The sequence below is a fragment of the Halichoerus grypus genome, chromosome 5 (assembly GCF_964656455.1).
Source record: "Halichoerus grypus chromosome 5, mHalGry1.hap1.1, whole genome shotgun sequence".
Taxonomy (NCBI): Eukaryota; Metazoa; Chordata; class Mammalia; order Carnivora; family Phocidae; genus Halichoerus; species Halichoerus grypus.
In genome coordinates this window covers 81,753,587-81,779,323 of record NC_135716.1, presented here as the reverse complement: position 1 = coordinate 81,779,323, position 25,737 = coordinate 81,753,587, and the positions used below count along the sequence as shown (strand labels likewise).

General features: G+C 36.4%; 1 protein-coding gene across 7 annotated transcripts in view; it reads left to right on the top strand.

Moving 5' to 3' along the window:
* SPIDR (scaffold protein involved in DNA repair) overlaps window positions 1–25,737 on the top strand; it is a 602,461-nt gene that overhangs the window by 269,511 nt on the left and 307,213 nt on the right. For 6 of the 7 annotated variants that reach the window (XM_078072412.1, XM_078072415.1, XM_078072413.1 and 3 more), the window contains one exon: window positions 14,510–14,610. The exons of the other annotated variant lie outside the window; for it this stretch is intronic. In XM_078072412.1, coding sequence (XP_077928538.1) covers window positions 14,510–14,610 — 101 coding nt within the window. The remainder of the gene's footprint in view (window positions 1–14,509; window positions 14,611–25,737) is intronic. 7 annotated transcript variants of the gene reach the window in all.

Below are 25,737 nucleotides of genomic sequence, written 5' to 3'. Positions count from 1 at the left end.
GATGCCACCAGCTTTGCTTTTCTTTCTCAACATTCCTCTGGCTATTTGTGGTCTTTTCTAGTTCCATGCAAATTTTAGGATTATTTGCTCCATTTCTTTGAAAAAAGTTGATGGTATTTTGATAGGGATTGCATTAAATGTGTAGATTGCTCTAAGTAGCGGGGACATTTTCACAATATTTGTTCTTCCAATCCATGAGCATGGAACGTTTTTCCATTTCTTTGTGTCTTCCTCAATTTCTTTCATGAGTATTCTGTAGTTTTCTGAGTACAGAACATTTCTAATATTGTTTTGTCTTATGGTATCACTTATCTTCTCCCCTTGTGATCCAGTAGTTTATCTCTTTTTTTCTCAGCTTCTTTATTCTCCATCATTTGGTCTTCTATGTCACTAATTCTCTCTTCTGCCTCATTTATCTTAGCGGTTAGAGCCTCCATTTTTTATTGCACCTCGTTAATAACCTTTTTGATTTCAACATAGTTAGATTTTTAGTTCTTTTATTTCTCCAGAAAGTGATTCTCTAGTATCTTCTGTGCTTTTTCAAGCCCAGCTAGTATCTTTATAATTGTCATTCTGAACTCTAGTTCCGACATCTTACTAATGTCCATATTGATTAGGTCCTTGGCAGTCAGTACTGCCTCTTGTTCTTTTTTCTGAGGTGAGTTTTTCCGTCCTGTCATTTTGTCCAGAGAAGAAAAGGTGAATGAGAGAACAAAATGCTAATAGGGTAACAATGACCTCAGAAAAATATACACTAAATAAATCAGAAGAGACCTGAAACTGGGGGGAAAAATAAAGGAAAAAAAAGAAAAGAATGTGATCAGGCTGGTGAATAGAACAGAGCCACACACTAGATTTTGGGTGTATTTTGGTCTGTTAGAAGAAATTGCCTCCCAAAATTTTAAAGAAAGAAAAACTTACATATATATACAAAGGGTAAATATGATGAAGGGATGGAATATGACTGTAAAGATGAAAATTTAAAAAGATTTTATCTATTTTTTTTAAGATTTTATTTATTTGAGAGAGAGAGAGAGCATGAGAGGGGAGAGTGTCAGAGGGAGAAGCAGACTCCCCGCTTAGCAGGGAGTCCGATGTGGGACTTGATCCCGGGACTCTGGGATCATGACCTGAGCTGAAGGCAGTGACTTAACCAACTGAGCCACCCAGGAGCCCAAAAAAGATTTTAAAAAAGGAATTGATAAGTTGGTTGAAAAAAAGAACAAAAAAATATTAAAAGAAAAAAAAAGGAGAGACTGATTAGGTGGGAGACTAGGACAAAGTCATACACTAGATTTAGGATATATTTTGGTCTGTTAGAAGAAACTGTATCCCAAAATTTTAAAGAAAAAAGAACTTACATGTATATTAAAAATAAGGTTAAATACAATGAAGGGATAGAATGACTGTAAAAATGAAAATTAAAAAAGATTTTAAAAAAGGAAATTGATACAATGTTGGCTGAAAAAGGAAAGAAGAAAAATTCAACTAAAAAAAAAAGAAAAGGAAAAAATAAAGAAAATTTTAAAAATTAACTTTGAAAGACTAAAGAATCAGGGGGAAAAAAGCCATGAATTCTATGTGCTGTATTCCCCCAGTGCTGGGGTTTTGCCGTTCTCATTAATCGGTAAATTTGGTCTTGGCTGGATGTTCTTGCTGATCTTCTGGGGGAGGGGCCTGTTGCAGTGATTCTCAAATGTCTTTGCCTGAGGCGGAATTGCACCACCCTTGCCAGGGGCCAGGCTGAGTAATCTGCTCAGGTTTGCTCTCAGTAGCTTTTGTTCCCTGAAAGCTTTCCTTACAGCTTTGGAGGAGGAGAGTGAAAATGGTGGCCTCCCAATCTCTGGTCCTGGAGGAGCCAAAAGCTCAGGGCGCCACTCCTCAGTGAGCCCTCAGGGAACAGCAGTCCATCACTCCTGTCTCCCTGGTCTCTGACCGCACTCCATGTTCACCCAGCCTGTGACCGAGCATTTCTCTCTCTGGCACATGACCCCGTTTTTAGTCTCCAATCCCAGCAGACTCCTGTGGTGTGCTCCCGTGCCGCTCTTCCCAGGGAAGGAGGGGGACAGGTCCCTGGATCTGCCGCTTGTTGGGTCCCTGTTCGAAGAGTAGTGACCCAACTGTGCCATGGATCACGGTTTATGACAACCCGAAGCTGAGAGCCCACTCCTCAGTTCCATCTTTGCCACTGGCTTTCCCACTCCCATACCTGGGAGCTCTGCCACACTCAGGCACCCCAATCTTTCTGTGACCCTGAGGGTCCTGAGACCACACTGTCCCAGCAAGGGTTCCACTGCCTGATTAGCCACTGGAGCAACATCCCTCAACAGAGCAGACTTCTTAAATTTCCAGTTTTGTGCTCCACTGCTCTATCACTTGCTGGTAGCCTGCTGATGGAGGCTCCTCCCCCCCCCCCGCCCCCCGTCTATCTTCCCGTGTGTCGCCTCGGATTCACTTCTCTGCACATCCTACCTTCCAGAAAGTGGTCGCCTTTCTGTTCACAGAATTGCTGCTATTCTTTTTTTTTTTTTTTTTTTTTTAAGATTTTATTTATTTATTTATTTGACAGAGATAGCGAGAGAGGGAACACAAGTGGCAGTGGGGGTAGGGAGCTGGAGAGGGAGAAGCAGGCTCCCTACTGAGCAGGGAGCCTGATGCGGGGCTCCATCCTAAGATGCTGGGATCATGACCGCAGCTGAAGGCAGATGCTTAACCAACTGAGCCACCCAGGCGCCCCAAATTGCTGCTATTCTTTTCTTCAATCTCTTGTTAAGTTTGTAGGTGTTCTGAATGGTTTGATAACTATCTAGCTGAATTCCTGGGACCAGGCGGAATTTAGGTCTCTTATTTCTCCGCCGTCTTGCTCCTCCTCTTGTTTTGTTTTTAACCTGATAATTGCTCACTAGTAAAGATCAAGTTAAGTAGTTATTGGCATTTCAATGTTGGAAAACATTGGCCTTTTCCCTTGGCTTTGCCCCATAGAGAACTATTACTCAATCTCTTTAGGCTTTCTTTTTGTTGTTTTTTAATTTTTATCTTTTTGATTCATGGCTTCATTGTGTTTAAGTCATAACTAATAAAAGTCAATGCAAAATTGGTCTTATATTTAAGTATGTTTTCAATAACAAAGCCATATTTCTCCATTGTTATCATCAGGTTATTTTTCACAATGTCTGTTATATCTAACAGAAAGCAAAACTTGAAAATATTATACTACATTTATTTAAATTATTTTTTTCTTTACTTATATAGCATATTAAAAATATTTCAATGAGCTTTTTTTCTGGAAATGTTGGAATAGTTTTGAATCTTTATTCTTTTTCACTTCATATTGTTTTTGAAAAAATGTTTAGCCCTGTTGAATTGATGCCAGGAATCTTTTCAAGTAGGTTACCAATCAACTTTTTTATATAAAAGATAATTAGAATATCTTAACTTGCTTAGTGAATTTTTTTTCTCCATTGGTGTTTTGAATTTTATCTCTAAATAACTTTGGTGACTGTATTGAAAATAGTCAATTTGGAGGCTCTGATCCAAGATGGCAATATAAGAACCTCTTGAACTCACCTTCCCCATGAAGACACCAAATCTATAGCTACACATGAAGCAGTTCCTCTTGTAAAAAATCCAGAAACTGAGGGACTCCTATACATTGGATGAATTAGAAGGTACCCACATTGAAAGGGGTAGGAAAGGGTAAGACACGCTCTAGCCATAAATCCCACCCCTGGCATAGTGACATACAATAGGTAGGGAACTCATAACTCCCTAATTTTCCATGAGAAGCAAAGAGTTTGAACCCAGCATCTAGCACCCCAACTTTTAAGACTTTCACTGGAGAGATGAGCCCCCAAAATACCTAGTTCTGAAACAGGGCTTGTGTCCACAAGACCCACAAGACTATAGCAAACTATTCTTCACTTGGCTTGGACCTGTTGTGGTTTTCCCTCCAGGGCTCAGCACAGAGGGAGTATATACCACCCATCTTCCAGTCTTTTCCTGAAAGCTGCCTATTTGTGTACTTTAAAAGCTGCTGCTGCCTGAGGATCAGGCTTCTAATTTAGCACACACCTAGGTACTGACTGTCATCCTCCCCAGAGATCAGGGAGGTCAGCAGATGACATCTCCGTGCACCCTGTAGATCTTTAGTGTCTCCCAGAGGGTACATCTCTTGATCTCCTGGCTCTGATGACTAGGGGGACTTGTGGTTTGTGGGTCCCACGGGTCTGTAGCAAACAAGGAAGCAGTTCTTACCTGGCTATCCCTTGAGGACTCAGAACAGAGGGAGCAGAGAAAAATGCCCAGCTCCTAGTCTTTCCCTGAAAGAAGTCTGCTTACATACTTTAAAAGCTGCTGACTAAGGGTTCAGCTTTCAGTCAGCTTATATCTAGTGCTGACTGAGATCCTACCCTTTGGCACACTGACAGGTATTGGCACCCACAACTACTGGGAGCTACTAAGAAAAAAAAGGGAGTTTTGACTTCCACAAAGAGACAACTAAGAGCTCAGGGCAGGCTGAACAATAAGGTTCATCTCCTACACAAGACCACTCTATAAAGACTGGAAGAGTGGCTGTTTTACGTAATGCATAGAAACCAAAACAGAGAATCAAGGATAATGAAGAAACAGGAACATGTTCCAAAAAAAGAACAAGGAAAAACTCCAGAAACAGACCTTAATGAAATGGAGATAAGTGATTTGTCTGACAAAGGGTGCAAAATAATAGTCATAAAGATGTTTACTATGGTCAGGAGAATAATGCATGAACAAAGTGAGAATTTTAGGAGATAGAAAATAAAAGAATGTACCAAACAGAAACCACAGACCTGAAAAGAATACAGTAACTACAGAAAAATTCAAAAGACTAGATCAGCTGGAAGAAAAGATCAGTGAACTCAAAGATTGGGCAGTGGAATTCATCCAAACACAGGAACAAAAAGGGAAAAAAAAATGGAAGAGACCAGAGATACCTTAAGGGACGTAAAGGATACCATCAAGTGGATGAATATTTGCAATATAGTTATCCCAGAAGAAGAGAGACAGAAAGGAGCAGAAAGCTTATTGAAGAAATAATGGCTAAAAACTTCCCTAATCTGGGGAAAGAAATGGGCATCTAGTTTCAAGAAGTCCACAGAGTTATAAATAAGATGAATTCAAGAGACCCACACCAAGAAACATAATTAAATTATGAAAAGTTAAGAGATTTTTATTTTATTTTTTTTAAAGATTTTATTTATTTATTAGAGAGAGAGAGCACAGGCAGGGGGAACGGCAGGCAGAGGGAGAAGCAGGCTCCCTGCTGAGCAAGGAGCCCATTGTGGGACTTGATTCCAGGACCCTGGGATCATGACCTGAGCCAAAGGCAGACGCTTAACCAACTGAGCAATCCAGGCATCCCAAGAAGAGAATTTTTAAAGCAGCAAGAGAAAATTTACCTTGTTATGTACAAGGTAACCCCCATGGATTTTTAGTCAGTGGATTTTTTAGCAGAAACTTGGCAGTCAGGTAGGGAGTGGCATGATATATTCAGTGTGCTAAAAGAAAAAAAGCTGCCAACCAAAAATACACTACCCAGCAAAGTTGTCCTTCTGAACTGAAAGAGAAATTAAGAGTTTTACACAACTGCAAAAGCTAAAGGAGTTCATCAACACTAGTCTAGTGTTGCAAGAAATGTTAAAGGGACTTGTTCAAGCTGAAACAAAAGGACACTAAAGAGTAACAGGAAAACATGAAAGTATAATCTCATCGGTAAATGTAAATATGTAGTTAATTTCAGAATATTCTAATGATGTAATGGTGGTGGGTAAATCACTTATAGTATGAAGATTAAAAAACAAAAGTATTAAAAAATCTATACAAAAATTTTGTTAATGGCTAAACAAGATAAAAAGATGTAACTTGTGACATCAAAAACATTGTAACAGGGGAGAATAAATATATAGAGCTCTAGTCTGCATTTGAATTCAAGTTGTTATAGGTTAAAATAGACTGTTATAAATATAAGGTGTCTTAAGCCTCATAGTAACTGCGAAGTAAAAACCTGTAATAAGCAGTGCCTCGGTGGCTCAGTTGGTTAAGTGTCTACCTTCAGCTTGGGTCTTGATCTCAGGGTCCTGGGATCAAGCCCCACATTGGGGTCCCTGCTCAGTGCAGAGTCTACTTCTCCTTCTCACTCTCCCTCTGTGCTCTCTCTCTCTCAAATAAATAAATAAAATCTTATTAAAAAAACTGTAATAGATAAAGGGAAAGGAATCAATACAGACTATTATAGGAAATCATCAAATTAATATGGAAGAGACAAAGAAAGGAAGAAAAGAACAATTGTATTACAAAAAGGCAAAAAACAATTAAGAAAATGGCAATAGTAAGTCCTTATCTTTCAGCAATTACTTATAAATATAAAGGGATTAAATTCTCCAATCAAAGGACATAGAGTGGCTGAATGATTAAAAGAATAAAACCCAACTATATGTGCCTCTAAGAAACTCATTCATTCCTTAAAGGAGCACATAGACTGAAAGTGAAAGAATAGAAAACCATATTCTGTGAAAATTGAAACCCAAAGGGGTTGCTATACTTATATCAGACAGAACAGACTTTGAGCCACAAACTCTAATAAAAACATGATCATTATGTAATCACAAGGGTATCGGTTCATCAAGAGGATAGAACAATTATAAATGCGTATGTACCTAACATTGGAGCACCTAAATATATGAAGCAAATTTAACAGATATGAAAGAAGGCAGAAATACAATAATATTAGGGGACTACAGCACCCCACTTTCAACAATAGCTAGATCATCCAGATAAAATCATTAAGGAAACATTTGACTTAGAGACATTACATCAGATGGACTTAACAGACATTTATAGGACAATACATCTAAGAACAGCAAAGTACACATTCTTCTCAAGAGCACCTGGAACATTTTTCAGGCTAGATCGTATGTTAGACCACAAAACAAGTCTTAACAACATAGAAGATTGAAATCATAGCCATCTTTTCTGACCACAATGGTTTGAAACTAGAAATCAATTATAGGAAGAAAACTGGAAAATTCACAAATACATGGAGATTAAAAAACATGCTCCTGAACAACCAGTGGGTCAAAGAAATCACAAGAGAAATAAAAAAAATCTCAATTCCAAAGAAATAGAAATACAATATACCAGAACTAATGGGATGCAACAAAAGCAGTTCTAAGAGGGAAGTTCATAGAGATAAATGCCTATATTAATGGGAGAAGATATTTGCAAATGACATATCAGATAAAGGGCTAGTATCCAAGATCTATAAAGAACTTCTCAAACTCAAAACCCCCAAAACAAATAATCCAGTCAGGAAATGGTCAGAAGACATGAACAGACATTTCTCCAAAGAAGACATACAAATGACCAACAGACACATGAACAAATGCTCCACATCACTCAGCAGCAGGGAAATACAAGTCAAAACCACAATGAAATACCACCTTACACCAGTCAGAATGGCTAAAATTAACAAGACAGGAAACAATAAATGTTGGCGAGGATGTAGAGAATGAGGAACCCTCTTACACTGTTGGTGGGAACGCAAACTGGTGCAGTCACTCGGGAAAACAGTATGGAGGTTTCTCACAAAATTAAAAACAGAGCTACCCTACGACCCAGCAATTTCCCTACTGGGTATTTACCCCCAAAGATACAAATGTAGTGATCCGAAGGGGCACCTGCACCCCAGTGTTCATAGCAACAACGTCCACAATAGCTAAACTGTGGAAAGAGCCAAGATGTCCATTGACAGATGAATGGATAAAGAGAAGATGTGGTATATATGTACAGTGGAATATTACTCAGCCATCAGAATGAATGAATACTTACCATTTACATCAACATGGATGGAAGTGGAGAGTATAACGCTGAGCAAAATAAGTCAATCAGAGAAAGACAATTATATGGTTTCACTCATATGTGGAATATAAGAAACAGCACAGAGGTAATAGAGGAAGGGGGGGAATGGGAAGTCATCAAAGAGGGAGACAAACCATGAGAGACTCTTAACTATAGGAAACAAACTGAGGGTTGCTGGAAGGGAGGGTTGATGGAGGGGGATGGGGTAATTGGGTGATGGGTATTAAGGAGGGCATGTGATGTGATGATCACTAGGTGTTATACACAACTGATGAATTGAACACTACATCTGAAACTAATGATGTACTTTAAGTTGGCTAATTGAATTTAAATTAAAAAATTTTTAAAAATGCCTTTAGTAAGAGAAAGAAAAAAGACCTGAAGTAAACAATGTAACTTTATACCTCAAAGAATCATAAAAAAACAAATTAAGCCCAAAGTTAGTAGAAGGAAGGAAATAATCAAAATCATGGTAGAAGTGTATGATATAGAGACTAAAATGACAATAGAAACTATCAATGAAACTAAGAGACGATTTTTGGAAAAGATTAAAAAATAGATAAGTCTTTATCTAGACATACCAAGAAATGAAAAAAGACTCAAATGAATAAAATTAGATATGCAAGAGGAGGCATTACAACTGATACCACAGAAATACAAAGGGTCATGAGAAACTACTGTGAACAATTATACACTGACAAATTGGACAACCTAAGAGAAATAGATAAATCCCAGAAACATATAGCCTACCAAGACTGAAGCAGAAGAAATAGAAAATCTGAACAGATCAATTACTTGTAAGGATATTGAATCAGTAATCAAAAACCTCCCAACAAAGAAAAGTTCAGAAACAAATGCCTTCACTGGCAAATTCTACCTAATCCTTCTCAAAGTCTTTTAAAAAATAAAAGAGGAGGGAACGTTTCCAAAGTCATTTTACGAGGCCAGCATTATTCTGATACTAACGTCAGAGAAAGACACCACAAGAAAATTACAGACTAATATCTCTGTTCAACATCGACACAAAAATCCCCAACAAAGTTTTAGTAAACCAAATTGAAAAAAGGTTCATACACCATGATCAATTGGGATTGATTCCAAGGATGCAAGGATGGTTCAACATACACAAATCAATCAACATGATATATATACCACATTAACAAAATGAAGGAGAAAAATCATATGAGTATCTCAATAGATGCAGAAAATGCTTTTGACAAATGTCAACATCAATTCATAAGAAAAAATGCCAATGATTTGAGTATAGAAGGTACCTCAACATAAAAAGGCACATATAATAAGCCTACAACAGACATGATACTCCTAAGATGAGGAACAAGACAATGATGCCCACTCTTGTCACTTTTATTCAACAGATTACTAGAAGTCCTAGCCAAAGCAGTTAGGCGAGAAAAAGAAATAAAAGGCATTTAAATTGCAGAGTTAAAAATAAAACTGTCTCTATTTACAGATGACATGATATTATATGTAGAAAACCCTAAAGACTCCAGCAATAAACTGTTAGAACTAGTAAATGAATTCAGTGGTTTCAGGATACAAAATCAATACACAGAAATCAGTTGTATTTCTCTACACTATCCAAGAGAGAAATTAAGAAAATAATCCCATTTATAATTGCATCAAAATATTAAAATACCTAGGAAGAGGGGCACCCGCGTGGCTCAGTTGGTGAAGCATCTGACCAGCTCAGGTCATGATCTCAAGGTCCTGGGATTGAACCTTGGGTCAGGCTCACCGCTCAGCAGGGAGTTGGCTTCTCCTTCCCCTTCTCCCTCTGCCCCTCCCCTCGCTCATATACATAGGAAGAAATTTCACCCAAGAGGTAAAAGTACTGTACACTCAAAAGTATAAGACACTGATGAAAGAAATCAAGGAAGTAAAAAATAAATGTGTTCATAGATTGGGAGAATTAATATTGTTAGTATGTTAATACTGCCCAAAGCAATCTACAGATTCGGTGCAAGCCCTGTCAACATTCCAACTGCATTTTTCACAGGGATAGAACAATCTTAAAATTTGCATGGATCCACAAAAGACTTTAAAGAGCCAACACCATCTGGAGAAAGAAGAACAAAGCTGGAGGCATCACATTTCCTGATTTCAATCTATATCACAAAGCAGTAGCAATCAAAACAGTATGGTACTGGTATAAAAATAGACATATATTTCAATGGAACATAATGGAAAGTCTGGAAATAAACCTATGCATATATGGTCAATTTCTTTGTGACAAAGGAGCCAAGAATATACAATGGGGAAAGGACAGTCTCTTCAATAAATGGTGCTGGGAAAACTGGACAGCCACATGCAAAACAATGAAACTAGACTATGATCTTATACAATACGCAAAAATTGATTCAGAATGTATTAAAGATTTGAATTTAAGACCCAAAACCATAAAACTCTTAGATGACGACTTGGGGGTAAGTTCCTTGACATAGATCTTGGCAATGATTTTTTGGATTTGATGCCAAAAGCAAAAGAAATTAAAGCAAAAATAAACAAGTGGGACTACACCAAACTGAAAAGCTTCTACACCAAAAAAGAAAACCATTAACACAATGAAAAAGGCATTCTTCTGAAAGGGAGGAAATATTTGCAAATTATACATCTATTAAAAGATTGATATCCAAAATCCATAATGAACACCTACAACTCAGCAAAGAAAACAATCCAATTAAAAAAGGGCAGAGTAACTGAATAGATACTTATCGAAGAAGACATACAAATGGCCAACAGGTACATGAAAGAGGTGCTCTACATCACTAATCATCAAGGTAATGTAAGACAAAATTCAGAGATCTCAATCATACCTGTTAGATTGGTTATCATCAAAAGACAAGAGATGTGGGAGCCTGGGTGTCTCAGTCTGTTGAGCAACTGACTCTTGATTTCAGTTCAGGTCATGATCTCAGGATCATGAGATCAAGCCCTGTCTTGGGCTCCACGCTCATTGGGAGTCTGCTCTTCTCCCTCTGTTCCCCCCACCGCTCCTGTGCATGTGTGCACTCTCTCTCTCTGTAAAATAAATAAATAAATCTTTAGGGGGAAAAAAAGATGAAATAACAAGTACTGGTGGGGATGTGAAGATAAGAGAAACTATGTGCACTGTTGGTGGGAATGTAAATTGGTACAGCCACTATAGAAAACAGTATGGCGATTTCTTAAGAAAAAAATTAAATACAGAACTATCTTATGATCTACCAGTTCACTGTTCAGTAGTAAATCTATAAGAAATGAAAACAGGATATCAAAGAAATATTTGCACTCCCATGTTTATCATAGCATTATTCAGAATAGTTAATATGTGGAAACAACCTAATCTCAGCCGGTGGATAAATGGATAAGAAGATGTGATGTGCACGTGCGTGCGCACACACACACACACACACACACACACACACACATGAATATTATACAGTCATGAGAAAGCTGGGAGTCCTGCCATTTGTGACAACATAGGTGGACCTTCAGGGCATTATGCAAAGTGAAATAAGCCAGACAGAGAAAGATAAGTACTTGCATGGTATCACTTATTAAGTGGAATCTAAAAACAAAAAAGAAGTCAAACTCATAGAAACAGAGAGTAAGAAAGTGGTTGCCAGTGCCAGTTGTGTATGTATGGAGAATGTGGTAAAAGGGTACCAGGTATAAGATGAACAAGTTCTGAGGATTTAAAGTAAAAGATGAATAAGTTCTGAGGATTTAAAGTAAAATACAGTAATAGCTACTACCTTTGAGCTTTGATAACCTATAATAGTTTTCAGATTGAAGAACAAAAAAAAAAAATCTGACATTAGTGTAAAAAGAAAAAGTAAAACACAGTGACTAATGTTGTTAACATTGTATTGTACAGTTGAAATTTGCTAAGAGAGTAGAGCTTTAATATTCTCATACACACACACAAAAGTTAAATATGTGTGGTAATGGATTTGTTAATTAACTAGATGGGAGGAATCCTTTCACAATTTATATCAAATCACCACAATATACACTTTAAATATCTTAGTAAATCTGTCAATTATACTTCAGTGGAACTTAAAAAAAAAAGTTAATTTGTATGTATACAAACAGAGCCTTATTGAACTGCCTGCATGACTTTTTTTTTTTTTTAAATAATGTGGTATGGGGGTGCCTGTGTGGCTCAGTCAGTTAAGCAGTTGCCTTTCCTGAGACCGAGCCCCAGGTCAGGCTCCCTGTTCAGTGGGGAGTTGGCTTCTCCCTCTCCCTCTGCTGCTCCCCCTGCTTGTGCTCTCTCGCTTGCACTCTCTCTCTCTCTAATTAATAAATAAAATCTTAAAAAAAAATAATGTGGTACAGGTTTTTACTAGAATTATGATTGTTGAATAGAAGTCATGGTGTTTCCATTCCTAAGTTTTGTTGCATATGATGAGAATTTCTCTGGGCAGATTGGAACAGAGATATTCTGTGAAGCACCAGTACAGCTCCTAATAACTAAAAGCAAGCTCAAATGCTGATTCTATCTTATGGCTCTAGATATTCCCACATGCAGAGAACTGTTCTGCATTTATTTTTACTCTATCTTTTTACTTTTCATCTTCTAATTCCTACAGTTTACTTGTGAGATTCTACAGTTTACTTGGGGATGTGGCCTTAACTGTATACTGCTTTCAGATTGCATTTTTTCTTCTTTTCTTTTTTCTTTTCTTCACAGTCATAGGATTGAAAAACCAACATTTGACAAATAACTGTCTAGATCATTGTACAAAAAATACAGTGTTTTGCTTTTTTTTCTGTATTTATTATGAGTTTCTTTTTAAGTAGTACTTTCTAAGAGGCAGTTGATATATCATTGAAGCTAAGCTTATGAACTCTGGAGCCAGACTGCCTGGGTGTGCATCCAGGTGTGCCACTTATTACATGTCTCACCTTGCATAGGTGTTTAATTTCTCAGTGCCTCAGTTTATCATGTGTAAAATGAGGATGACAATAGTACTTACTTTTATAATGTTGTTTAGAAAAGGAGTATAAATGAGTTACTTTCTGTAAACAGAAGGCTATGAAGCGGAGCTTACACATATATTAAGTAGAGATAGACATTTTTATAAAGTAGAGGTTCTTTGGCATATTTGTGATTATGAGAATTATATATATATATATTTATATATTACACATTCAGAAATAATAGTGCCATTGGAAAACAAGTGTCTATAGAAAAACAAAGTAGGTAGTATGATAATATACATAATATGTATAAAAATAAGACCTTTCAGTCATTTCAGTGGAAAGAGCATAAGGTGCAAGTAAAAATCATAACAAAATCAGTAACACCAATGACTATTTCTTGAAGGTTTAAATGCTGGGCACTATGATAAGTCTTTTCTGGTTTCAACAACTTATTTCATCATCTGGCTAGTTATGTAATATTGGAGAATTTCCTTAACCTCTCTCTAAGCTCTGGTTTTTATCATCTATTTGGTAATTATTGATATTTGTTCTTTCTTTATAAAGGTATATTATTAGAATAAAATGATCTCTTTTATCTATCTTCAGTACGTTATCTGTGTACTGAAACGATCAGTGAGCTGGTACATAATTGTATGAGATAATATATTGATAAATTATGTAGCATGTGGTCATATGGTGGTTAACAACTGAACCTGACTTTTCTTGAGAGCACAGATGTGTTAGGAGCTGCTGACTTCTCTGACCCTAGGTAGTTTACTGAATCAAAAATATTTATATATGTTCATATGTATTTATAATATACATATAAATGAATATACATATTATATATGATTTAATATATGTTAATATAAGCATTGTATTATGTTAATATAAAATATACTTATTTATTATATCATATAATATATAACAATGTAATTATATAACAATATGTAATTATAATATATAATGTATATTATATATAATATATAAATATTATAATAATATAATTGATATATTAGTGTAGTAATATATAATGGTATAATATATATATTATTCATTGATGGGGAAGGGTTTTTATGAAGTATGTCCATTTTTATGAATCATCTTCTTGCCATACATGGAAGTTTTTTTTATTTTTATAATGTTGGTATCCTTGCTGTGTGCTTGTGATTAATACTCAATTGTCTCTGTGGTCCAAATAATAAGCCCATACCCAAATTTTCTTATTTAATGTATTGCCTATCAGCAATTTGCAGGTTTTATTCTTGACTACAATTCTGACCACACTTTAATTTATATGTTTTGTCAGATTGTGAGGCTCCCCCATGGCATGGCTCATTGCCTTCTTTGCATTCCTGGCATCTAGCACTTTGCTAGGTAGAACAGGAAAGAAGTGATCCGTATATGTTTATGGGATAAATAAACTAGGAAAGAATAGAAAGGAAGTCAAATTGATCTGAAAGTAGCTTGTATTTCTAAGAATCCAGAAACTGAGCTTCTAAGAAATCTTTAAAAAATTACTGATCTAGGAGGATTGGGCCTCTAGGAAGACGATGTAATGCCAAATAAGTTAGGATTTGTATGTTTAATCTATTTGTCTCTGGTTGGAGAGTATAAAATATAAATGTTCCAACTATTTTGAAACGTTTCTTTTAACTAACTTAATACATTATAATTCATTAAACAGAGGCGGGCTAGCAGAAAGACTAAATGGCCTGCAGAATCGAGAGAGATCTGCCATTTCTTTGTGGAGACATCAGTGTGTTTCTTACCAAAAGACACTTTCAGGTAAGGCCTGCACTGACATCTGAGACTGTGGGTAAAGAATGTGCCAATTGAAAGTATTTTACATTAAGATATATAAATTTGATCATTACTATTTTCATGACGTTTTCTTTTTCTCCAGGTGTCCTTTAGGTCTCAGAAATTTTTCTGAAAGATGAGTCCGTTCTTACAAGGTCTACTGATCCCTCCCCATAGAACTTCTCACAGTTCAATAGAAGACTTATTATTGATCTTACTTGGAGGGTTCTGTATTAGGCCTTTCTTTTGTTGTATCTTTTGCTGTATCTGAAAGCCAGTAGCTTTCAGACTTTTGTGACTGCGACCCCTAGTAAGAAATACATCTTATGTCTTCTCCCAGCGCACACATGACTTACATGCACACACACACACACACACACACACACACACACACTCACACCCCTGAGACAAACATTTTATAAACAGCACTAACCTTACTAGGTTTGATATACTCTTCATTCTCTTTTATTTTTACCATAATCCTAGTCTCACTAAATTGATGTAGGTTCGTTCTAATGAGTTGCAAGATGTAGTTTGTAAGTTGCTACTACAAGCAAGTGACTGGAAACTCTTGTTTCTTAACAAACTGTTTGATCTTAAAAATACTTCATATACCTAGAAAAGCTTCCTTTCCTGTGAGACTGTGTTCTTTTTCATGGTTTCTTCCTGAGTGGTCTCTCCATCAGGAGGTGGGGAAGAAGTGGGTGAACATGGTGTCTATTCCAAATCTATTAATAGTTTTCTCTCCAGGGGGATCCTTGGAATGGCTCACAGGTTATTTTGGCAAATGTTAGAATGCAAAATAGAACAAGAGTGCTAGGTAGAATACTGAACTAGTATGTTGTCAACTCTTGCACATTTCTCTGGAAGACTTTTTTTAAGTCTGATCTCATTTATTATCTTTAAAATACTTCTCAGCTGGCACCTGGGTGTCTCAGTTGATGGAGCATCTGACTCTTGATCTCAGAGTTGTGAGTTTGAGCCCCAGGTTAGGTGTAGAGATTACTTAAAATTTTTAAATCTTAAAAATAAAATAGGGGTGCCTGGGTGGCTCAGTCAGTTAAGTGCCTGACTCTTGGTTTTGTCTCAGGTCCTGATCTTATGGGTCATGAGATCAAGTCCCACATAGGACTCCATGCTCAGCAGGAGTCTGCTTGGATAATCTCTCCCTCTTCTCCACTCATTTGTTTGTCTCTCTCTCAAATATATAAATCTTAATAAAATAAAATAAAAATAAAATAAAATAAAAAATAAATAAAATAAAATAAAAAATAAAAAATAAAATATAAAATAAAATAAAATAATAAAATAAAATAAAATAAAATATAAAATAAAAAATAAAATAAAATAAAAAAATAAAATAAAATAAAATATAAAATAAAATAAAATAAAATAAAATCCTTTCCAGCTATCTTTTAGCAACTGTCTTTTCTCTTTCACATTCTTGTATTAGAGTATTATAATACATATCAGGATGACCCAAGAATACTTTTTTTGTTACACGGTGCTATGGATCAGCCTGTTGTTACATTTATTACTTTGTATCTTATCATTTTTTTAAAACAAGGATTATATTAAATAATCATCTTTACAACTCATTTGATTAGTCAGAAAGCCAAGCATATATAAAGGTTGACAAGTTGTATTACTCAGGGAAGTCAGTAATACTCTGGCTTAAGCACAAAAAAGAATTTAATAGTACTTATAATTGAAAGCCACAGGGAGAAGATTTCATGCTTCAGGTATATTGGTCTGAAAAGGTTGTTAGGTCTTTTCCATGTGGTAACTCACAGCTACAAGTCCAATAAAAAGAAGGCTTTCTTTTTCAGTATTTTACCAGAAATTCTGAAGTGATTTTCATTGATCTGCTGAGACATGTATCCATCCTGGAACTAATCAGTGTTGAAGTAGAATATAATAAATAGCACTATACTAGCCCTATGATTAACTTGTGATCTTTTTCTATTAAGACTTATTTAATAAAAATTAGCAAGTACCATTTATGGTTTAATAATATATTATCTCATTTTAGTGATCTTTCATGTTCTCCTATTTATAAATACTTATATATACATACTTAACCTCTCAAATATGAATGTACTTGACTTGGAGAGATCACTTTCTCCTATAATCTATTCACCTCCACCTCTAACTAGTTCTGTTTATTTTTTATTTATTTATTTTTTATTTTATTTTATTTTTTTTTTTTTAATTTTTTTTTTTTAAGATTTTTTTTATTTATTTATTTATTTGACACACAGAGAGAGAGAGAGAGAGAGAGAGCACAAGTAGGCAGAGCTGTAGTCAGAGGGAGAGGGAGAAGCAAGTTCCCCGCTGAGCAGGGAGCCCGATGTGGGGCTCGATCCCAGGACCCTGGGATCATGACCTAGGCCGAAGGCAGTTGCTTAACCAACTGAGCCACCCAGGCGCCCCTAACTAGTTCTGTTTAGCTTTGTGTCATTTTCAATTTAGTTTGGGATTCTATGCATTTAAAATTTCTTTTGTTCTGCTTGAACCAGAAAAACAAGGCTTTGCCATCTATTTCTCTTTGTTCCTGTTCTGCTTTTGCCTCCCTTCCTTTGAAGTAATCATATAAGAGAATAGTAAGCTTGGATTTCTTTTTGAGTGGATATAAATATTTAAGTTATTAAATTTCAGTACGGCAACTTTTATTTCTTAGTGATATAGACTAGCTTTATATTGAGAGGTTGGGATGGGGTCATAAGCCACAAAATGGTAAAAACAAGATGGGAAGAACGGAGGACAAGAAGAGGATGGCAAACAGAGTAACTGGGATACTTAGCTTTTCCTTGGAGTCTGGCCACTGTACACTTAAAAGGCCGAACATTGGAAGTGCCATCTATATGCTACATTAGTGTTCATGCCACAGCCTTTTTTCCTTTCCCTAACAAAAAGGTAGAATGTTAATTCTTGAGGGTTCTTAAAAATCTTATAGTATCAGCTCCTTTTTGGGGGATGGAGAGAGTATGTGGCCTAGAAGAGGGAAATGACTTGCTCTGATTTTTCAGATTAACGGAAGAAACAGGGCTAGAACCCTAGCCACCTGACTGCCAGTGTCATGCTCTTTCAGTGGGATCACTTTTTGCCTCATAAAAATAATTTTTTCACTCCTCTACCAATTTGCTCTTGATATTACATTAAGGAATAAACAAACACCCCAGATTGGACTTTATGTGTCCAGTATGGTATCTCTCCTGAATTTTGTTGACTCTATAGCCTTGCAATATTGTAAATATCATCAAGATGAGAGGAAGAATTGGTCAAACTTTAATTTGGACCATAAATTCCTAAGAAATAATTGGAGAAAAATAGCTTCTTCTTTCCTCCTTCAACATTGTCCTTGTCATTGTTGTATCACATTTGAAGGTTTACTGTATGGTAGGTATAATGCTGAGGGCTTACTATATATTAAATCATTTAGTATGCAAAATAATGCTCTAAGATTCAATTTGCTTTCCTTATTTTCCAGATGAAAAAGCTGTAGGTCAGGGCACCTGGGTGGCTCAGTTGATTAAGCACCTGCCTTCCACTCAGGTCATGATCCCAGAGTCCTGGGATCGAGCCCCACATTGGACTTCCTACTCAGCGGGGAGGCTGCTTCTCCCTCTCCCTCTGCTGCTCCCCCTGCTCGTTCTCCCTCTCTTTCTCTCTCTCTCTCTCTCCCCCTATCTCAAATAAATAAATTAAAAAAAGAAAAAAGCTGTAGATCGAATGAATATATGGTATAGATGAGTAAGCCCAGGTTTGAGGTTACTCTGTAGTCCATGTTCTTATTCACCAATCCGTGTGGGCCTTCATTAGATGATCTGTTTGGGCTGGAGAAAGGATTTAAGAAGGCAAGTGATTAAGGAACCAGCAAAATTAGAAATACTGATAAAATGTGATTTTGTTTGGGGAAAAAGTAGTCTTTCAGTGTGAAGGACCATATCACATTCTTGAGACAGCACTATTTTAAGGAGTCTAGGACATAAATTTGAAGGTTATAAATCATGAATCTTGTGTAGGATACCCTAAAATCTTATGATTTTGATAGGGAGGTGGCAGACTGTCTTCTTAATTATTCATGTTAATATACACTAGAAGTCATTCTACATTGTTGTCCAGGTTTCTCATTACAGTGAATTGACCAAATTGTCAAGCACAGACTAGAGACAGTTATCTTCTGGAAGATGGAATAGGAAAATATCAAGTCAAACAAGTGTGACTATGTGCCTGAAATGAAGGGGAAAAATATGACCTTTTATTTGGCTCAGAAGCACCAAATAGTTTATTTGGAATGTCCCTTATAATTTGGGGATAGAGGGTATATCAATTATACCATGAATAAAGGACAAAGGCAAAATGAAACAAAAACACAGAGTCAAAAATGAATCCATTACTTTGGTATATGAATGTGCCCATCTCCAATGGTTTTACTTTGTTTTGTTTTTTAAGTAGGTTCCATGCACAACCTGAGGCTCAAACTGATAACCCTGAGATCAAGAGTCATGTTCTCTACCGACTGAGATTTGGATTTTATTTTTCCTTTCTTTTAGATGAATTTCTTATTTTTCAGGTCTATTAGATCCTCTTCTTGGTGTCTTGTAATACGTCGTGCCATTTTTCTCATTCCTTTTGATACAACTTATTATAAACATGGATTAGGAAGAAAATTTCACTATTTTGTTTACTTTATGGCCTGGCAGAAGCTTTTTCTTTCAGTTTACATTTCTTATTTCTACATATTTATAGTAACTGAGTAAATAAAAGAAAAATGTATTAATATTAAATAGAGGTAGTTCCTTCTAACCCCAATCCCAAGAATGAAAATTTAGTAAATAGCTGAGATTTAATGATGGATTTATTAAGATATCTATATTATTAATCTAAACTCTCTGAGCCTCTTAATTTCCCTATCATAAGTGAGTGTAATAGTAGTACCTCAACTGTTGAGCTTGTGCTAACAATAAATCTGATACTTCATGGGAGCACATACAGCTGCAGGGCAGAGTCAGCACTCAATAGATGGGGAAAAGAAAGAGACACGGCATTATTCTGCAAAATCAGCTTCTCCTCCTCTTCCTTAGGGTTTGGATGTACCTTTGGGTTTACAAGGTACTGCAGTCAGAGTTCCATTTTATTTCTCACAGACGGAAGTGGATTGTTCATCCTAGGTTAATTTTGACTGAACAGGTGAATACATCGGGCTTGGCTTTCCCTTCTTCTAATGGGTTTACTGAGAAATCTAGGAATTAGTAGTACTTTTATGAACCACATCTTGGCTTTTGGTTAGATATTAAGTATAGCATATCTCACTCAGTCTATCTTTATCTCTTTCAGACATGAGAAGTAATGGTTTACAAAATTAATGTGTCGATTGTAATTATTTACTTGAGGCCTTTCTTCTTACATTTGTTCCCATTTGAAGAGTATTATCTAATTAATCCATAATGCGGAGGGGTGTGCACTTCCTTATTGATTTGAAACGTTTGAGTGATTGTCTCCAACACATCTTTCTGCCTTTTTTGAAAGCTTTTTATTTTGAGATAGCTGTAGATTGACATGTAACTCATGCAGTTGTAAGAAACAATACAGAATGATTTTCTGTGCCCTTCGCCTGCTTTCCTCCAACAATGACATCTTTCCTAACTATATTATGATAGCACAACCAGGATATGAAACCAGGATACAATTCACTGACCTTATTCAGATTTTACCAGTTTTACATATACTTGTGAGTTTGTGTGTGTGTTTTATGTAATTTTATCATGTATAGACTAAGATGCCCATCACCACAGTCTGGATACAGAACAGTCCATCACCACAAGAATTCCTCATGCTTCCATCACCACAAGTATTCCTCATGCTACCCTTTTACAGCCACAGCCACCTCTTTCCTACCCTCCTCTCTAACACCTCACAACTGCTAATCTCACCATTTCCATAGTTTTGTCATCTCAAAAATGTTATACAAATGGAATAATATGGTGTGTAACCTTTCGGGATTGGCTTTTTTTCACTCAGCATAATTCCTTCAAGATTTATCCAAGTTTGTATGTATATCAATAGTCAACTTCCTCTTATTGGTGAGTAGTAGTCCATGATATGAATGTACCAGTTCGTTTAACTGTGCACATGCTGAGGGACATTTTGATCATTTCCATATTTGGGCTATTACAAATAAAGGTGCTATGAACATTAGTGTACAACTTTTTGAGTGAACATAGGTTTTTCTTTTTCTGATATAAATGATCAGGGGAGAAATTACCAGGTGTTATAGTAAGTGCATGTCTAGTTTTTTGTTTTTTGTTTTTTTAAGATTTTATTTATTTATTTGACAGAGAGAGACACAGCGAGAGAAGGAACACAAGCAGGGGGAGTGGGAGAGGGAGAAGCAGGCTTCCCAGCGAGCAGGGAGCCTGATGTGGGGCTCGATCCCAGGACCCTAGGATCATGACCTGAGCCAAAGGCAGCCGCTTAACAACTGAGCCACCCAAGTGCCCCTGCATGTCTAGTTTTATAAGACGTTGCATGTTAATATCAAATATTTCACTGAATATTTCTAACATAACATAAAAATTTCCTTAACACCTTTGCTTTGTGGATTTTAATTTTTCTTTGCTTCCCTCATGTATAGCTTACTTTTCTGGGCTATTTTATAACTCCCACTTATACCATTTAATAATCAGTTTTGTTTTCCCTGTTTCTACCTTTGAGTACATTTCAGTATAAAAGACATATCTCAAGGTTCTTCAGACTTGAATAAATTTTAAATGTGTGCCTATTTCCTTGGCTGTTTTTCTTTTTTCTTTTTTTTTTTTTTGTGATCATTAAGGAGGGACTGAGGTTGGCCATTTAAAGACAGAGAAGTGTGTGTGCTGCACATAAATGCTAATGTAGATGGATGTGTGAGTTGACAGGCGGAGAAGAGGGGGCCAGAGGCCTGACCACTCAAGGCCTGGAGGCCATGATTGAATTTTCTTAAAATTTATTGAAGTGTAATTAAGATATGTTATATTAGTTTCAGGTGTACAACCTAATGATTTGGTAATTCTATACATTACTTAGTGCTCACCATAAGTGTAGTTGCCGTCTGTCACCATATAATATTATTACATTATTTTGTTAACTATACTAACTATATTCCCTGTGCTGTACTTTTCATTTCCATGACTTACTTATTTTATAACTGGACTTCATACTCCCCTTTGTCTATTTTGCCCATCCCCACCCCTCGCCCACCTTCCAAGTGATGCCTTAGAAATGCATTTTGAAATGTGGCTGTGGAATAGGGAATGGATGATTATAGAGCAGAAGAAAAATATTTCCTAGATTTCTCTTCAGGAACCATTCTATTTTTCTTCTTCCTTTTTGAGAGGAAACAGTTTTCCAACACTGCTTTGTGATGGCCAGTTTTTATTATGTGATATCCAAAGCATTTCAAGTGCTTGTTAATCCATTTAATCCTAACAATAACCCTTCCAGTTAGGTCTTCTGATACTATTTAAAGATGAAGAGAATGTGGACAGGCACAGCCCCGTGTGTCTGGCCAGCAGGTAGCAGAGCCGGATTTGCATCAGACTGTCAGTAGCTTCTGATCATAGCCCATCTTGTTCTACCTAGGTTGTTGGGAGGCAGATCCAGGCAGGCACTGAGAATATATGCCTGTGGCATGACTGAGTTCTGGAGATATGAGTGTAGCAAAGTCTATGCCCCGATCCCTTGTTCAACCTGTGTTTAGTAAGAGCGTGACAAATACATTCACAATGTTTGATATCTAAGTTTTTTAAACCAGAAATAGTTAAGGATATTCTTGGATGGACAAAACCTGTGAACTCCTTGTATTGCTTAGGAAGAGAGTAGGGGGGAAAAAAGGTAAGTGGAAAAAAAAAAAAGTTCTTCAGATAAATTATTTTTCACTATGAGATTTTTGTTCTGAAAACTTCACTCTAAATTTGAGAAAGATTGTGGGGTGGGGTTGGAGAAAACAAGTAAAATCAGTGAAGTGCAGTAGCATTTACTGGTGTCCAAAGCAGAATTCTCTCTGAATTTTCTTTTTCCTCAACTTGTGGCTATCAAATATGTTGAGAGTGGTCACTAAGCATGTGTGTGTGAGTTCTCACTTTGGAACACCCTTTGATATGCTTGAGAAGGTAAAAATGATGTAGGTTTTCTGTGCATGTGTATGTGTTTCAAACATAATAAATATGTTGTCTTGAGCTTACATTAGTATTAGTATTATAAGAGCAAAGAATGAATTTAGTTATTCATATTGGTATTAGTATTTAATAGCTTTTGTATTAGCATTTTTATTATTATTATTATTATTTTTTGCCACTGGGTCACGGTCAGCTGAAATTTTGTGAAGTGTAGGCCACAAAACATTATAACTTCTGTAGTGCCTTTCTCCCACACTGCTCAACAGCATCTTGATACTGCCACCAGGGAAACCTTGCTTTCCACTTACACCACTAGCCAGCCCCTCAGGAACCTCTCCCCAGTTAGTTGGTAGAATGCCCATGCTGGTTCACCTGGACAAGGTACTGAGTCTCCTTAAAATTCACAGAGTTATTCAACTGCCATACTCTATTAGTTAGCTGTGCACTATTAGTGTATCTGTTTAAAGTAAATATGTTCAGATTTCAGGAGTTCTTATTTTCTCTTTTCTCTTATTATTTTAATTTCCTAGTCTCTTTGCATTGAGAATAATTATTTCCTTAATTTTCCCACCATGATTTTTACAAAATTATATTCACTTCCTTATTGTTTTTCCAATGTCACATTTTATTACACATGTCCCCTTCAAAGGTTTTGTTATTTTTTTATGGGGTTTTTGTTTTTATTTGTTGTTCTTTTCTCCTCCAGAGAACAGTCTCTGAATTTAGGGGGAAAATTGCCATTTGTTATTTCTTCCTGGATTTCTGGATACCAGACTTGAAAGTTTTTCAGAGATGATGCAAATAGGTGAGACTGGAGTTCAGATTGATGCAGATAATATAAGTGATGGCTCCCACTGAATGCTCCTTCCCGCCAAGCACTGAGTGAGGCAGTGCCTACACACTTCTTCATGTCACCAATCATCTCCAGAACCCTTCAGAACTGCACTATGCCTTCCAGATTATAAAAGTACCCAGAATGTTCTATTGTTAGTCCATAGAATCAAAAATTGTTTGTTAAATGAAGAAAGCTGATTTGGGAATGGGAGACAGGACCACTACTCTTTTAAATCCTGTTTGTCACTGCCTATTGTTAAACAAACAATGTGGGGTGGGGTTTTTTGTTTTGCGGAGCTTTTTTGGATGTTTAAGGTCGCTTCAATTAGCTAATTGAAAACATTGATTCTCCTTTAAGTTGTATTGTAGAAGGTAAACAACTAAGTAATATTTAGTGTCTTTTTCTATAAAATTGTCATGTACATCATTTATGCAGAGGAAAATTTTTTATGCCTGTATTTCGTTTCTTTCTTTTTTTTTTTTTTTAAGATTTTATTTATTTATTTGACAGAGAAAGCACAAGCAGGGGGAGTGGAAGGCAGAGGGAGAAGGAGAAGCAGGCTTTCCGCAGAATAGGGAGCCCCATGCAGGGTTCGATCCTAGGACCCTGGGATCATAACCTGAGCTGAAGGCAGATGCTTAACCGACAGATGAGCCACCCAGGTGCCCCTGTGCCTATATTTCTGTTTTGGTTTTAGTTATCTGAAATCCATGTTCTTTTCCCATACTCCTGCTTTACTGGTGCTTAGAATCTCGTGGTGGAAATGGATGTTTGCAGGAGAGGGTCACAAATAAGGAGCTAGACAGGTAATTGTTTATTTATTAATTGAACAAGTGCTTATTGAGGGACTACTGTGTACCAGACACTGTGCACCATGAATAAGCAAGATCTGGTCATTGCACATATAGAACTTCTATTTCAGTGGGTAGATGATAAGCAAAGAAAGAATATAGGTGCAGGTTGGCATAGTAAAGGATTTGTGAGGGAGTGAGAGTGGGCACTACACACTAGACAGGCCATGGAATACAGCTTCAGATTTATAATGGGTACCTACAGCCTCTATGTTCTAGGACAGATTATCAAAGGAAGATGGCTAACTACTTATGAAACATTAGAGGTTTTGTTCTTTAGTAATTTTTGCCAGAAAAATTATATTTTGTTTAACTGAGATTTTGAAGAGCCCAGTTTTTTCCTGTTTCTATTTTTTCCCCAGTTTCATTGAGAAAAGCAATGTATAAGTTTAAGGTATACAGCATAAATATTTGCCATACAAATATCATAAAATTACTCTACAATAAGTTCAGTTAACATCTATCATCTTATATAGATATAAAAAAAATAAAGGAGGGGCGCCTGGGTGGCTGAGTCGTTAAGCGTCTGCCTTAGGCTCAGGTCAGATCCCAGGGTCCTGGGATCGAGACCCGCATCAGGCTCCCTGCTCAGCCGGGAAACCTGCTTCTCCCTCTCCCACTCCCCCTGCTTGTGTTCCCTCTCTCACTGTGTCTCTCTCTGTCAAATAAAGAAATAAAATCTTTAAAAAAATAAATAAAAAAGAAAAACAATATTTTTTTCTTATGATGAGAACTATTAGGATTTACTGTTTTAGCATTAGCTGTAGTCACTTTTGTAGGTTACATCCCTAGTACTTATATATCTTATAACTGGAAGTTTATACCTTTTGATAATCTTCATCCAATTCCCCTCACACACACACACACACACACACACACATGCATATGCATGCACATGCATGTGTGCACACGTGTGTGCTCACTCGCTTCCACCTCTGGTAACCACAAATCTGATCTCTCGCTGTGAATTTGGGTATTTTTTGTTTTTTGTTTTGTTTTTATTTTTTTTAGATTTCACCTATTAATGAGATAATACAATATTTTTCTTTCTTTGACTTATTTCATTTAGCATAATGCCCTCAGGGTCCATCCATGTTGTCACAAATGGCAGGATATTTCCTTCTTATAGCTGAATAGTATTCCATTAGTGTTCCATTATTTTATATATATATATTCTATTGTGTGTGTATCTATGCATGTGTATATATATATATATATATATATACATATACACATACCACATTTTTTTCATCCATTCATCTATTGA